At 44.5% G+C, this 15,093-nt stretch overlaps 1 protein-coding gene across 3 annotated transcripts in view; it reads right to left on the bottom strand.

The window, feature by feature from the left end:
- Positions 1 to 884: 884 nt before the first annotated feature.
- LOC139557658 (pleckstrin homology domain-containing family G member 5-like) overlaps positions 885 to 15,093 on the bottom strand; it is a 115,717-nt gene continuing 101,508 nt past the window's right edge. For all 3 annotated transcript variants that reach the window (XM_071372737.1, XM_071372740.1, XM_071372738.1), the window contains 10 exons: positions 13,343 to 13,534; positions 12,088 to 12,258; positions 10,932 to 11,027; positions 10,461 to 10,772; positions 9,835 to 10,122; positions 9,527 to 9,646; positions 9,112 to 9,244; positions 6,882 to 7,143; positions 5,624 to 6,709; positions 885 to 3,231 (listed from right to left, as the gene is read on the bottom strand). In XM_071372737.1, coding sequence (XP_071228838.1) covers positions 3,222 to 3,231; positions 5,624 to 6,709; positions 6,882 to 7,143; positions 9,112 to 9,244; positions 9,527 to 9,646; positions 9,835 to 10,122; positions 10,461 to 10,772; positions 10,932 to 11,027; positions 12,088 to 12,258; positions 13,343 to 13,534 — 2,670 coding nt within the window. In that variant the 3' untranslated portion in view covers positions 885 to 3,221. The remainder of the gene's footprint in view (positions 3,232 to 5,623; positions 6,710 to 6,881; positions 7,144 to 9,111; positions 9,245 to 9,526; positions 9,647 to 9,834; positions 10,123 to 10,460; positions 10,773 to 10,931; positions 11,028 to 12,087; positions 12,259 to 13,342; positions 13,535 to 15,093) is intronic.

Here is a 15,093-nt window from a genome sequence, read left to right as displayed (position 1 = left end):
AAACCAAGTCCAACTCTGACCTGAATGCCAAGCGTCACGTCTGGAGGAAACCTGGGCGCATCCCTACGGTGAAGCAGGGTGGTGGAAGCATCATGCTGTGGGGATGTTTTTCAGCAGCAGGGACATGGGAGACTAGTCAGGATCAAGGGAAAGATGAATGCAGCAAAGTACAGAGAGATCCTTGATGAAAACCTGCTCCAGAGAGCTCGGGACCTTAGACTAGGTGAAGGTTCACCTTTCAACAGGACACCGACCCTAAGCACACAGCCAAGACATCGCAGGAGTGGCTTCGGGACAAGTCACAATGTCCTTGAGTTGCCCAGCCAGAGCCCGGACTTTCTGGAGAGACCTGGAAATAGCTGTGCAGCAACACTTCCCATCCAACCTGACAGAGCTTGAGAGGTTCTGCAGAGAAGAACTCGAGAAACTCCCCAAATACAGCTGTGCCAAGCTTGTAGCGTAATACCCAAGAAGACTTGTGGCTGTAATCGCTGTCAAAGGTGCTTCAACAAAGTACTGAGTAAAGGTTCTGAACACTTTTTTATTTTTAATAAATTAGCAATAATTTCTATAAACCTGTTTTTGCTTGTATTCATGGGGTGCTGTGTGTAGATTGATGAGGGAATTTAAAAAAAATTTTTTTTAGAATAATGCTGTAACCTAACAAAATGTGGATAAAGTCAAGGGGTCTGAATACTTTCAGAATGCACAATGTATATATTTATTCTGGACTCTGACATTGCTCGTTCTGATATTTCTTAATTCCTGTATTTTTGGGATGTGTGTGTATTGTTTTGTATTACTGCACTGTTGGAGCCAGAAAGATAAGCATTTGCCTGCACCTGCAAAAACATCTGCAAAACATGTGTACTTGACCAATAAAATTTGAAAATAATTTTTTATTTGGTAAGACACTTTAGAGACATTCCTGAAAGGGAAAACAAATGGTTTTGGTTCATAGCAGATTCATCATTCCTGATATGAAAAACAAGAAACGAAATATTAAGACGACAGACAAAATGTACAAGTCATAAAATATATATTTTTATATATATATATATATATATATATATATATATATATATATATATATAAACATAGCAAGCTTAATAAATAATTACAAATAAACAAAAACTAGAAGTAAACAAATGTTAAACTATTTAGTTTGGGAAACATTTGACAAGGAGGGTTTTTCGACAACTCATTAAATCCTCAATAAGAACAAGCTGAATGTCAGTTAGACTATGTTAGTCTACTATGGTGGTCAACGCTCCTGTCAAATCACTTCTCCTATTAGTGTGGACAGAAAACCATTCAAAGAAAACAACTCATTCACAAATAATATGCAACCCCAAACCATTGTTTTCAGTTTCTAAGTTACTGTACATTAAATAAACACAAAATATACAATGTCTCAAAAAGTGCTCCAAGCTCATCATGACATGGAATACTTTAGTGTAGACTGCTCTTTACAATCCCCACATTCTACCTGCTGCATGTGTGTGTGTTCTAATGTAGGCTGCAGGTTGTGAGTGCATGCTCACATCCTTCTACATTGGTGCAGTAATGTTTCCTCAAAACAACTCCATTCCACCCAATCACCAAGGGTTCATCTGAGAATGGAAAACCAGATCATCATCATCATCTCATAGTTAAATCATACAACAACTAATCATTGAAAAAATGGCTGCAGCAGCCCAGTAGAAAATACAAAGCCCAGAGAATACTCCATGTCTTAAACGCAGCCACTTTGAAAATGTAATAGTTGTCTGTGTACATTTGAAAACACACAGCAGTTGATAACATACAGTAATACATGATGTTCTGTTTGTTATGGTTGTTTGAACACTTGTAAGTTAACCTTTACTTTGAAATCTACTGGCTAGTCAGGTCTTTACATCTTTGGGTATGTTGGCATTACTCAGAGGATGGAAATCATGAAGGAAATATTTTTGGTTCAGTCAGGAGTTTAGGACAATATATCATTCAGACACACCCATCAAACACACACACACCCATCAAACACACACACACACCCCCACACACACACACACACACACACACAGCAAATTCAAAGTGTGCACTGTGAATGTAAAGTAATTCCCTTTGTGATTCTTCTATTTAACACAAAGATACCATTGTGCAACATGTATTGTTTAGTCAAAGCGAACCAGGAGTAGTACAAATACCATGACATCCTAAATGCTGCAATTCATCAAACACATTCTAGAGAGCCGGTATTTTCAACCACATTCTCGAGAGCCGGTATTTTCAACCACATTCTCGAGAGCCGGTATTTTCAACCACATTCTCGAGAGCCGGTATTTTCAACCACATTCTCGAGAGCCGGTATTTTCAACCACATTCTAGAGAGCCGGTATTTTCAACCACATTCTAGAGAGCCGGTATTTTCAACCACATTCTAGAGAGCCGGTATTTTCAACCACATTCTAGAGAGCCGGTATTTTCAACCACATTCTAGAGAGCCGGTATTTTCAACCACATTCTAGAGAGCCGGTATTTTCAACCACATTCTAGAGAGCCGGTATTTTCAACCACATTCTAGAGAGCCGGTATTTTCAACCACATTCTAGAGAGCCGGTATTTTCAACCACATTCTAGAGAGCCGGTATTTTCAACCACATTCTAGAGAGCCGGTATTTTCAACCACATTCTAGAGAGCAGGTATTTTCAACCACATTCTAGAGAGCAGGTATATTTCGGGAACTGTGCACTTTTCTTTCATAACTTAAGAGTTAAGCGTTTTTGGGCCACCCAAGCCTTTCCTACATCTTCTCTGATCCAGTCCGGTCCATAGCAGAGAGAAGCAGGTAGATCTATGCCTGGACGACCCCTCTTACAGTCTCCTTCTTTTGGGTAGGTCGGTAGAATGTTACCCCACACCAGTAACTGTCCAGTCCACCCAAAGGTCCCAGCCTCAGCCCTCAATGCTATGTCCGTTCGTTTCAAAGTGCAAGCATTTAAATGTCTCTCTGCCTTTCCCCTCGCAATAAACTGAAACCAAATGCAACAGCGAATAATATTCTTATTGTCAGATAGCAAAACCTTGCAGCAGACACTGTCCAACAGGCAATGTAAAGGGAAAAGGCATCAGAGAGTGCATTTGTGTCAAGGAATTCAGTCCCCTCCATGCAGACACCACCAAGTGTGGTTCCTCTTCATGCTCAGGTGTCACTAGTTGGTTGGTTGTCTGCCAGTGGTTACACCTCCCTAGAAACACAAAAACACACGACAGAGGTTGATTACCACAAGGCCTTCGATATTAAACACAGTAAAACAGATCAAAATAAAGTTTATTAGTTGCGTAAATAGTTCAGCAAGTGTTATAGCGGGTGCAGCAAAATGCTTATGTTACTAGCTCCTTGCAATACAGATAGTATCCTAAAACACAACTTTTTATTTTAACTTTGGCTCAAAGAGTTCCTCTGGTGCTTGTAATTTGGTAGTGATTTTAGCGCAAATAATCATAGCTTGAATTGTGTTAACTTGGCAGAGACTTCATATAATCAAATACACTGCTCAAAAAAATAAAGGGAACACTAAAATAACACATCCTAGATCTGAATGAATGAAATATTCTTATTAAATACTTTTTTCTTTACATAGTTGAATGTGCTGACAACAAAATCACACAAAAATGATCAATGGAAATCAAATTTATCAACCCATGGAGGTCTGGATTTGGAGTCACACTAAAAATTAAAGTGGAAAACCACACTACAGACTGATCCAACTTTGATGTAATGTCCTTAAAACAAGTCAAAATGAGGCTCAGTAGTGTGTGTGGCCTCCACGTGCCTGTATGACCTCCCTACAACGCCTGGGCATGCTCCTGATGAGGTGGCGGATGGTCTCCTGAGGGATCTCCTCCCAGACCTGGACTAAAGCATCCGCCAACTCCTGGACAGTCTGTGGTGCAACGTGGCGTTGGTGGATGGAGCGAGACATGATGTCCCAGATGTGCTCAATTGGATTCAGGTCTGGGGAACGGGCATCAATGCCTTCCTCTTGCAGGACCTGCTGACACACTCCAGCCACATGAGGTCTAGCATTGTCTTGCATTAGGAGGAACCCAGGGCCAACCGCACCAGCATATGGTCTCACAAGGGGTCTGAGGATCTCATCTCGGTACCTAATGGCAGTCAGGCTACCTCTGGCGAGCACATGGAGGGCTGTGCGGCCCCCCAAAGAAATGCCACCCCACACCATGACTGACCCACCGCCAAACCGGTCATGCTGGAGGATGTTGCAGGCAGCAGAACGTTCTCCACGGCGTCTCCAGACTCTGTCACATGTGCTCAGTGTGAACCTGCTTTCATCTGTGAAGAGCACAGGGCGCCAGTGGCGAATTTGCCAATCTTGGTGTTCTCTGGCAAATGCCAAACGTCCTGCACGGTGTTGGGCTGTAAGCACAACCCCCACCTGTGGACGTCGGGCCCTCATACCACCCTCATGGAGTCTGTTTCTGACCGTTTGAGCAGACACATGCACATTTGTGGCCTGCTGGAGGTCATTTTGCAGGGCTCTGGCAGTGCTCCTCCTTGCACAAAGGCGGAGGTAGCGATCCTGCTGCTGGGTTGTTGCCCTCCTACGGCCTCCTCCACGTCTCCTGATGTACTGGCCTGTCTCCTGGTAGCGCCTCCATGCTCTGGACACTACGCTGACAGACACAGCAAACCTTCTTGCCACAGCTCGCATTGATCTGCCATCCTGGATGAGCTGCACTACCTGAGCCACTTGTGTGGGTTGTAGACTCCGTCTCATGCTACCACTAGAGTGAAAGCACCGCCAGCATTCAAAAGTGACCAAAACATCAGCCAGGAAGCATAGGAACTGAGAAGTGGTCTGTGGTCACCACCTGCAGAACCACTCCTTTATTGGGGGTGTCTTGCTAATTGCCTATAATTTCCACCTGTTGTTTACAACAGCATGTGAAATTTATTGTCAATCAGTGTTGCTTCCTAAGTTGACAGTTTGATTTCACAGAAGTGTGATTGACTTGGAGTTACATTGTGTTGTTTAAGTGTTCCCTTTATTTTTTTGAGCAGTGTACTATAGGCCTACATTTAGAATGACACATGGAAGCCCAAAGACTGGAGTTTATCACAGAGCACTACACTTTACAACGGGCGGGTTCAGTACACATCACTGCATTCTGTATCAGAAAGTAGGATGGCCCTCTTTGAAGTCTTGTAGATTGATGCGTTGCTCTCATTGTTTATAAAGCTATTTTACAAAAACTCCCTCTCTACCTAACATAACTAACCTTTAGACGTACAAGCTACTAACTCTGAAAATTCCTTTGGTTTCTATAGAGTCAGGTAAATCAGCTTTAAAATGTGATGATTTGGTGCCACTAAGTCATTTCAGATGACTGATTGAGGACCTTTTTAATGACGAATGTGTTTGTTGTCTATCGTTGTGTTTTGGATCTCTTGAGTTTCATATTGTATTGATCTGTATATTATTTTGCATTACAGGGCTCATCTGTGAAAGAGACTTTGGTCTCAGCATGACTCCCTGTTAATAAAAAGGTTAAATAGAAAAGAGCACATCCAGGTATATAGAGATGATACCCAGTATAAAGTGAGCTGTGACTTACGATGCGGTGAGCGTAGAGTTGAGCACTAAGGTGGTGCGTATCCTATAGAGCTGGGCTAGGGTCAGCTTCTTGTGCTGCTGGGCCGGGGACTTTCTGCTTTTGGCCAATGACTGCTCCTCTGGGCCACCGGTTGTCAACGACTTACTGCACTTCCCTTCCTGTCCTCCAGATGGCGCCACCGCCGAGCCACTACTGTTGGCCAGGCTCCTGCTGCCTTCGCAGGCCTCAGCTGCACCCAGAGCCCTCTTGCGGGCCTCTGCCCTCCTCAGGGTGTCACATAGCTTACTAGAGGGCATGCTCAGGGTGAGGAAGTCATCTTCAGTCTGTTCTGAGTCTAGGTCAATCTGAAACAGCCCTGTGAGGTCACGGGCTCGGCCAAGTTCTGATAGGCTCTTACTATGGGCCAGGCATTCCGCCTGTTCTCTCCTGCGTTCTGATTGGTCCTGGGCTGTAGGGCTGCGGGTGTGTATCCGGGAGACAGAGACATTGTCGTGGAAAAGCTGTAGGAGGTTGTCCTCTGAGCGGGACTTGATGTTTAGGCTCTGGAAGCAGTGGAGGCGTGCCGTCACCGGGGGGCGTCGCCGAGGCTTCAGAGACTGAACCACTGACAGCTGAGAACAAACAGAGGTTGAATCGTCCTCCTCTCCTACTTCCTCTACCAGTTCCATTTCCACCTTCTTGTCCAACTTCACACCCACCTCGTGGCTCTCCACCTCTCCCTCCTCTTCGGTCTCCTCTCCATCGCTCTGGCCTGGCCGTGTCTGCAGGTCCAGCTCTCTCAGGAGGGACTCTGGGGAGAGGGTACCGTAGGCACTGTCCATGGACAGAGAGCGACACTGAGGTTCCAGCTGACCCTCCCCTCCCTCCAGACCCCCCTCCTGCTCAAGGTTCCGGTCTGGGTCCAGGGGGCTAGCAGGGTGGCAGTGCAGGGGCTCAGGCCCAGTAGGTGGGGTAACTATGCATGAGTCTGGGCTTTTCTCTAAAGGTCCGCCTGTGTCTGTGTGTGGGGCGGAGGGGTCTGGGAGCCCTCCTAAGTCTTCTCCTATGTCCATGACTGACAGGGTCTCTGTGGAGCCGTCCGAATGACTGGAAGAGAAAGAGAACTAAAAGGTTAGAATGATGAGAATAATTATAACATTAACAATAATGTATAACGTTGACAGTAAATAATCTCTGCACAGAACTGATGACCATCTACACAGTGTCCTTCTAGTAGTGCTTCACTCTTCTGTAGCTAAGTAGTGGTTTGGGTTTGTACCTTGGTCCCTGCTCGTCTTTGTGCCTTGTGCCGGGAGAGCTGGCGGTGGAGTTGCTACTCTCGTCTACCTCCTCTCCATGTAGCCGGTGCTGTAAGGTGGTCTGCTGCCTGAGAACCTCCTCAGTCCGCAGTCTCTCGAGCTGGTTCTGGACGTTGCAGATGGCATCTACCCAGCTTCGCCCCTGGGTGGCGCTGTTAGCCTGGAATGTGTAGGCTGCCACGGCACTCTTGAACTCATTGAGGTAGATGATAATTAAGGACCCTACAGGAAGAGAGAACAGAGAATCCACATTATATTTATTGAGTAAATAGAGCTAGTTTGGGTTGAATTGCAGGTGTTCAAATCAGAAGGTAGGGATGGACATGAGTGATCCAGTACTTGAACGGACGTCAAAGCAAAATTTTTAACAAGAGAAAACTACTTGGACAGTGATGTGGCTGCCCGAACAGGCAAATTAAATGCTGTCTTGAAGACAACGTTAATTTGCTTTGACTGTAGTGTTCCATTTGTACATGGGTTTATAGTTTTTTTTTTTGTGTCCCGCAAATGTACAAGCATCACACAGTCCTTCCCACAAATACCCTTTTCCCTCCTTGTCTCATTCACTCAATTGCCTTTCGACCACTCCCTTCACACACACGTGCTGAGTGCTTCCGTTAGGCATACAGAAATAAATGCCTATAAAAACATATCTAACTAATGGGATACACAAGCTACAATTTGTGGCCTGTTTTGCATGTTAGTTTGGCATTAATACGTGTCACATAACCGTTTTCAAACAATGTAATCAAAAACAAATCTAGTTAATAAAGCTGCATACAAGCATGGTTTCTTTTTTGCTTTCTTGAGTAAGGCAGCTCCAAAATGCAGGTGTTCAGCCTAGCTCAGTGCTTTCTGTGGTGGTGGGGCAGCCAGGGGAAAATACAGAGAGTAGGGGTTAGTAATGTTCTCTAGTTGTGCCGTGATTGGCTCAGTGTTCTGTCACTCATGGGGCCACTACGTCACTGCAAAATCTAAAGTGAGAGGCACCGTTTGTCACGGTTATAGTGCAAAACACGTCTTGTTGTGGCTTTGCTGGCATGCCTAATGGAGTTTTCCCCACCTAGATTTACATGCTAAAATTGGCACTGTACATTCCTTGCCAAATGACGACAGTTTTATCACAAATTCTAAATGGACTGGTTGATTTAAGTAGGAAAATATGTGTCCAACAACGAGCTGCCGTTCTGGAATAATTGCGTCCAGTCTGTTTTCCGCTTAGGCTAATTTGCAAATTGCTAGAGCAATTTAGATTTGGTTAGCCTAGGCTATAACCACCCCAAAACATAGACGGGTTCCACACTGAAAATATGTAAAAACATTTGTTTGATAATGACAAAGAACATATTTTCAGCAGAATCATTAAGCATATGCCTACTCACCAACAGATGTCATGGCTGTAATTCATCACTATGTTCAATGTGGAATTGTTAATACATTTGAAAATTCCAAATTCCAACTAAATCGAACGTCTTTATATCTAAAAGACAACAGGTTTTGGTTTGTAACCCTGAAATGTTTTCCTTTCAACTCGCCAATTAGAGCCCGTTTCAAATGATCACTCTGAGAAGAACTGTTCCAGACTCGAGATGATCATCACTTCAGACTGGAAACGTTATTCATTTAATTCTGTTATATCACATCCTCTTTTTTTTACTATAAAATAGGCTGGGGAAATAAGAGTGTCTTATCTGCTAAATTAACATAACAAGGCTATGCCATTGCAGTCATAGGCTTCTACAAGCACCACTGCTGAGGTTACTGGCTTTTTGAAGATTGTGTTCCATAATATAACCAGTTGATATTATGCTTTCAATACATTTATCTTAAATGGCACTTGCTTATTTTTATTGAATGAATATACAGTATATGGGGAAACTTAGCAATTAGGATTTGTTATCTGTAACGGTTATGATAAATTAGGCATTGTTGCACACTAATGGCATAGGCCTATAGATAAATGCGCACATATGTTTTTCCAGTGCAGGCATTGTGGAGTTCTCTAAAAACAATCATGAGCATACTTGAACGGCCCAAAAATGGTAAATTGGTAGGGATCTGTGCTTGAACTTTCATGACTTTTCCATTGGTTCCATTGCCCCAGACATCAAGCACAGCTAAAGAATTTGAAAGAAAGCAAATACTTTGAATACAGGTCTGGTTCAAATGTAGTTGATTGCCGGCACTCACCAGGGTCCTTGAGTTCCTTGCAGACAACATTGTGGATGAGGAGTGGCTGTCTGATCACCTTGACCTTCTCAACCCTCTTCACTGGCTTGGTGATGAGCAGCAGGTCCGTGAAGAGGAAGCAGTAGACGTCCATCTGAGGAGGGACGGATGGGGAAATACTTCCAGCTCAATTTCAGGTCAATCATCCTCATTCATTCACCAACCATACAATAACTAGGCTAAATCAAATAATTTGCTCCCCAATCACCCTGGTCATTGAAATATTCTACCACAACTTAAAACACAGTGTTGGGTAGTTCTCAGCCTGCAACAGTTATGAGTTAAAAGCAGTTAAGCAGTTATAACCAGTTAGGATGAGTTAAAAGCAGTTCTAATGTGTTAAAAGCAATTATAAGCAGCCCAGCCAGTCTCTTACCCTGCTATCTTTGCCCTCCTTCATGCGCAGTGCCCCCTCTAGATGAAGCTGTCTGGTCTCCTCTGGTGATGTGCCTCTCATAGGAGCCATCAGGTCAAAGCAGTTAAACTCACGCAGGATCTGAGGAGAGAGAGAAGGGTTATACACCAAGCAGAAATACAAGCCTCTTGTAGCAAAATGCAGCACAACTTCAACCTGGACTAAAATTCACATTCAATAGAGATTCTCAATTGAACGTGCTTTTAGTCTAGCAGTAGACTTGCAGCATTATACTCAGGAAACCAGCCCTGAGTACGGTGTGTGCTCACCTTCTCCACCTCCTCGCTGCTCCCCTCCACTGCTTCGTAGGAGTCAATGCGTCCAGAGATGGTGGCTAGCTTTTGCCGCTCCTCCCGCTGACGCATCTGAGAGTCCACACTGTTGATGAAGCCCTCCACACACGCCACCATGCTGCTGACGGCATCGCGGGATGATGAGTCGTCAGTCTTCTTGAGGACAGCCTTCAGCAGTAGGGGGTACTTGGTGAGTCTCTGGTGGGGCTTGGCCAGCATGTCAGCCAGCTTCAGCCGGTTACACTGCTTATGAGTCTCAGCCCACTGTGTGTGTGTGTGTGTGTGTGTGTGTGTGTGTGTGTGTGTGTGTGTGTGTGTGTGTGTGTGTGTGTGTGTGTGTGTGTGTGTGTGTGAAATAGAAAGAGAGCGAGAGACACACCAGGCGTTAGATCAAGAGTTGAAGCTTAAAGAAATTGTGGCTAGGAACTTACTGAACAGTACTGAAAAGTGGCAGGTAGAATGTACTACTGGTGTTTGAAATTGGTTGACTGTGCTGTGTTAGTGAGATACATGTTGAGAGGAGCAAATAGTCTTTGGTAGGCAGTTGTTTAACTTTACACTGTCACTATAAACAGAGAGATAGGGAAGACCGACAGACTCACCGTGACGTAGATCCTGAAAAGCTCGTTGTCCCTGTGTAGTGATCTCATGTACTCCAGGCTGGCCTCTTCCTCCATGCAGTAACGGATATAGGGCTTGAAACGGGAGCCAAAGGTCCTGAAGCCATGGTGGAGGTCAACAGGGTTGAGAAGGGTCCTGGCCTGCCGAGCAATCTCCAGGGCGGGCAGCATCACCTGGCTCCAAAGGGCAGTGTGTAGACGCACGATGTCCTGGATGTTACTGAAGAGACGCATTGGCTCCACCTCTGTCAGCAGACCACTCTCCTGCAGGTTCAACAGCCCACACAGGAACAACTACAGGAAGAGAGGAGGAAAGTTGTCAGTATGGGACATCTAGATAAAGCACTCATATGCCTAACAAATAGGACATCTAATTGAGATGAACTCAAGTGATTACTTAGGACCTGATATAGAGTGTGGGAATATAGACAATCTTGTCTAAAGTGTACTTACATCAGTGATGACTCGTAGTTTCTTGATGTAGGTGGCCTCAGTGTGCAGAAGCTCCCAGATGGCCTCTTGCTGATGGAACTGGCGTCTGGTCAAAGTCTAGAAACACACACACATTAGATAATGGCCTCATATGTTTGTGAACCAGGTCAATTCAATTTAAATTCCATTTAATTCAGAAAATAAACCCAATTCCACATTTTCCTAATTGAAAAGCATTGGAATTTGTGTACTTCACAAATTGACTGGCATTGAAATGGAAGTGACCCCAACTCTGATGTGAACACAACACATTCACTTTGCTTAATGAAAACTACAACTCCCTTCAGCCCAGTTTCACACAAAGTTCTTGACTTGATTTCTCTCGTGAATTATTTGATTTCTCTGAAGAAACGGTGCGTTGGGCTCACAAAAAAAACGAATTAAATGGAATTCAAGTAATTGAAACGACATCCGTCAATTAGTTGTTTAACAACCAGGAAAAAAGCTCCATTCTGATGAATCGCTCAGCACTGTTGTCCTGTGTTGTGGCTGTCTATTGATATGTCTGTATGTATACGGTCACAGTTCATTATTATTGACAAACAATAAAAAGTGTGACATTTGAAATGAAATAGGTTTGTTAATATGGGTTATTGTTAATGGGACAATTGATGGCTACACCAATCAAAGCAGTAGTAATTTAAAAGATAGGTAAAAAAAAAAAAGAACTGTAGTGCACATCAATGTTATAAACTTATCATTCAATTAATCGTGAGGGAAATAATTCAGTTAATTTAGCACGATATGTATTTTTTTCTATATCATCCAGCTCATGACATAACAGCTTTACTGTTACAAGTTTGCCCACAAACAAGAGTATGTAAAAATTATACCATTCTAGAAAGCGCTAAAACACTGATTAAATTGGTGTGACTGACTAATAATCCATACGTTTTATTTTTGATGTCTTCACTCTTATTCTACAAAGTAGAAAATATTTTACTATTTTCTACATTGTATAATAAGAGTGAAGACATCAAAAATAAAATAAAGAAAACCCCTTGAATGAGTAGGTGTCTCCAAACTTTTGACTGGTACAAGCATGTGTGGTTGTGTCAGTGGAGTGTGTTTTGGTCAGTGCCTGTATTCATGTGTGTGCGTGTTCTTGTTACCATACCTCAGGGTTGTCCAGTAGCTGCGTCCAGCTGTCCTCCAGGGCAAAGCTTGTCTCCTCTTCTTCCTCTTCCCAGGAGTCCTGGTGGAAGGACAGCTGAGGAGGAACCTTGGGAAGGCCAAAAAGAGTGTACGACTGCAGCTTATTCTGGAGCTGCTCCATGCGGTCCACCTCCTGATAGAATGGACGCAAACAGATGTAAACAAACAGAGCCTGGACAATATTATTCTTCCTGCTTCACTAGAAAGTCCTTCACATGTAGAGCACATTTAGATTAAATCAGTATTACTATAGGAAGGGGAGAGGCAGGAACAGTGCATTTTCCTGTCCTTTACAATATTAAAATAGAGCTTATTACACTCCTAAAGCAAAATGTAAACAGGCTTGAAATCCTGCATTAGCATAAACCTCCCGAGTCCACTGAATTCTTAAATCTGTTAACAGCTATTCAGCCGATTGTTCTGCCAGGACACAGACCAGCCTCATGTACTTATGAAAATGAGCTCTGTGCATTGAGATCAGTTGGACAATAGAGGAGGTGGGTGGAGGGGGAAGGAGGCTAGTGGAGTGGGAAGGAGGGGGTGTGCCAACTGTGCTTAAGGGACCTGTCCCCTGAAGGGGGTACAGGATGCCCTGATTCACCCCTGCTTTGTGGAGGAGAGGGGCCAGGTCTCTGATCCGCCCCTACCCTACACTGCCCTGACAAGATGAATAGAGATGATCTGGTAGCTGACAGGTGAGTGACAGACACCGTCTCCCTCTGACATCTGCTACAGTGCAGGATATGACCTCAGGGGAGTGGAGACAATGTACGTGTGTGTGGGGGGGGAGAGGGGGGTGTCTGTGTGCGTTAGCGTGTGTGTGACTGTGTGCTTTGTTAGGCAATAAAGGCTAATGATTATTGCCATTTCAGATCCTTGTGTCTTATTGTATTATTATCATCATCATCATCATGGTAGGGACCTGAATAGAATTTTGTCTAACATGGAACACCTTTGTTAAACCTTCGTTCTTCCAGGCCACTTCCACCACAGCTACTAAGCATATTTGTTTAGTGGAAAGTTGCTGTGCGAGCCAACTCGGAGGCTTTGGAGAGAAGGGAAGTGATCTCACTGGGAGCTGAGTGGAAATGGCCTTCGACCCCTGCACCACACACACACACGATTGCGCACACACTAACCCCCCCACCACCAAGCCCCTCCCTCTACTAGTGGCTGGGTTTCCCCCCTGATGGCCCAGACCAGGCCTTTCCCATCACCTTTCCAAAAGCTCCTGCTACAGCGTTGGAGCTGAAGAAGCCAGAGAAGCGGCTGGCTGCACGGTTCTTCCAGCTGTCTGGTCCAGGTCCTACGCCTGGCAGAGAGCCGCTCAGCCCGGCCAAGGAGTCCGGAGACGGGATGCTGGCGTCCCCAAGGAACTCTGTCATGTTTTTCCTGCGACGCGCCTGACCCTGCAAGAACCAGGAGAGAGAGGAGAGACCAGTGTTCATATGGAGTCACCACCAAAGGGAGAGAGAAACAGACAGAGGTAATAAAAGGTAAATAAGATTGAAAGCGTTTAGGTGAGGACATCACTTGGAGATAATAGTGAGTCGTCAGGCAGATATGGAAAGAGACACGACAGAAGTTGAAAAAGATCAGAAATACACAGAGGAGAATAAACAGGCAATCAAAGGGGATTTTTGAAGTGAGGGATGACATCGTCATCAGGAGAGCTGTTAAAGCCATCCTAACTGCCGTTCAGACAACATACAGGATGAGAGGAAAGGAATGCCACTTCCTGAGACGGAACACTCCTTAAATCACAGAGGGAACATGGCAGGACGGACAGACAGACAGGTCGGCTAGAGTCACTCCACTCCATCGTTTCATTACTATCGTTACCCTGTCATCAAGCAAGCCCTGCTGCCGCCCTGTGAGTCTTAAAGACAAGCAATCTCAATCCACTCTACGAGCACCAGCCGCCGTGCAAACCAAACAAACATGGGCCTTCTCAGGCCTCAGTATCTGAGGAAGCAGTTGTTTTTGCCATCAGAGAGAGACAGTGTGACAGTGCAGAGTAATGTGCTAGTGGGGACTAGGGAGTCGCTGGGCCATTGACCCCTGTTTAGGTCATTACACAGAAGAGCAGCGTTTCCCAAACTCTGTCCTCGGGACCCCAAGGGGGTGCAATTTTGTTTTTTCCCCCTAGCACTATAGTAGTGCTATGGCAAAACCCAAAATGTGCAGCCTTTGGGCCTCCCCACCCTTGACCTTGCGTGCAAACCATTTTAGTAGCCACCCTTGTGACAGCAAAGAGAAAAAAAATGTTTTAGAGTTCATTTCCTGCAATTCTACACATTTTGCCATGGGGGCGGTGAGAAACATGATCAGTTTTACAACTGATGGGCCCCACCCCATTGATCATCAGTAAGCATGGTCGGTAATTCGACCATGCTTACTACAAGTTTAAATAGCCGGCTGCTAGACTAACTTACCAATCTAAAATAATTTAGCTGACATGGGCTAATTAAGTGACTGCTGATGCACAACCCAACTACTATTCTAACTCTCATTAGTAAGTTGAGACCCCGGCTGAGTTCCCTCACGGGCCTACAGGATAAGACCCACAGTGAGAATGTACACACAAGAGGTCGGTAAGCATTGAGCAATGGTCTCTAAACAAACTGTCAGACAGAGAGAAGCAATAGTAAACCACTCCCTCTCTCTCTCCGCAGACACAAACATGCCCATCTATAAACAATACTGTTCCAAATGTATTACCTTTCGGGATTCTTTAAAAGCTTTCATGCAGAAGCAAACATTTAGACCAATCGTTGTACTACGACGCGCCTACAATCTTTTCCTTCTGTCCAAAGAAATATTACTTCACTCCATATGGTGGATAGTTTTCCTCCTCTGTTTTAGTATTCAAGTGGGATGAAAATCGAAGGGGAAAGGACCAAATATCCCAAGCTAAATTTCCCATCCATTATATTTAGATATAATCGCTTCAGTGGGGCAAACAGCG

This window comes from Salvelinus alpinus, chromosome 28, assembly GCF_045679555.1.
Source record: "Salvelinus alpinus chromosome 28, SLU_Salpinus.1, whole genome shotgun sequence".
NCBI lineage: Eukaryota > Metazoa > Chordata > Actinopteri > Salmoniformes > Salmonidae > Salvelinus > Salvelinus alpinus.
This window is presented reverse-complemented; position numbering and strand designations above follow the sequence as displayed.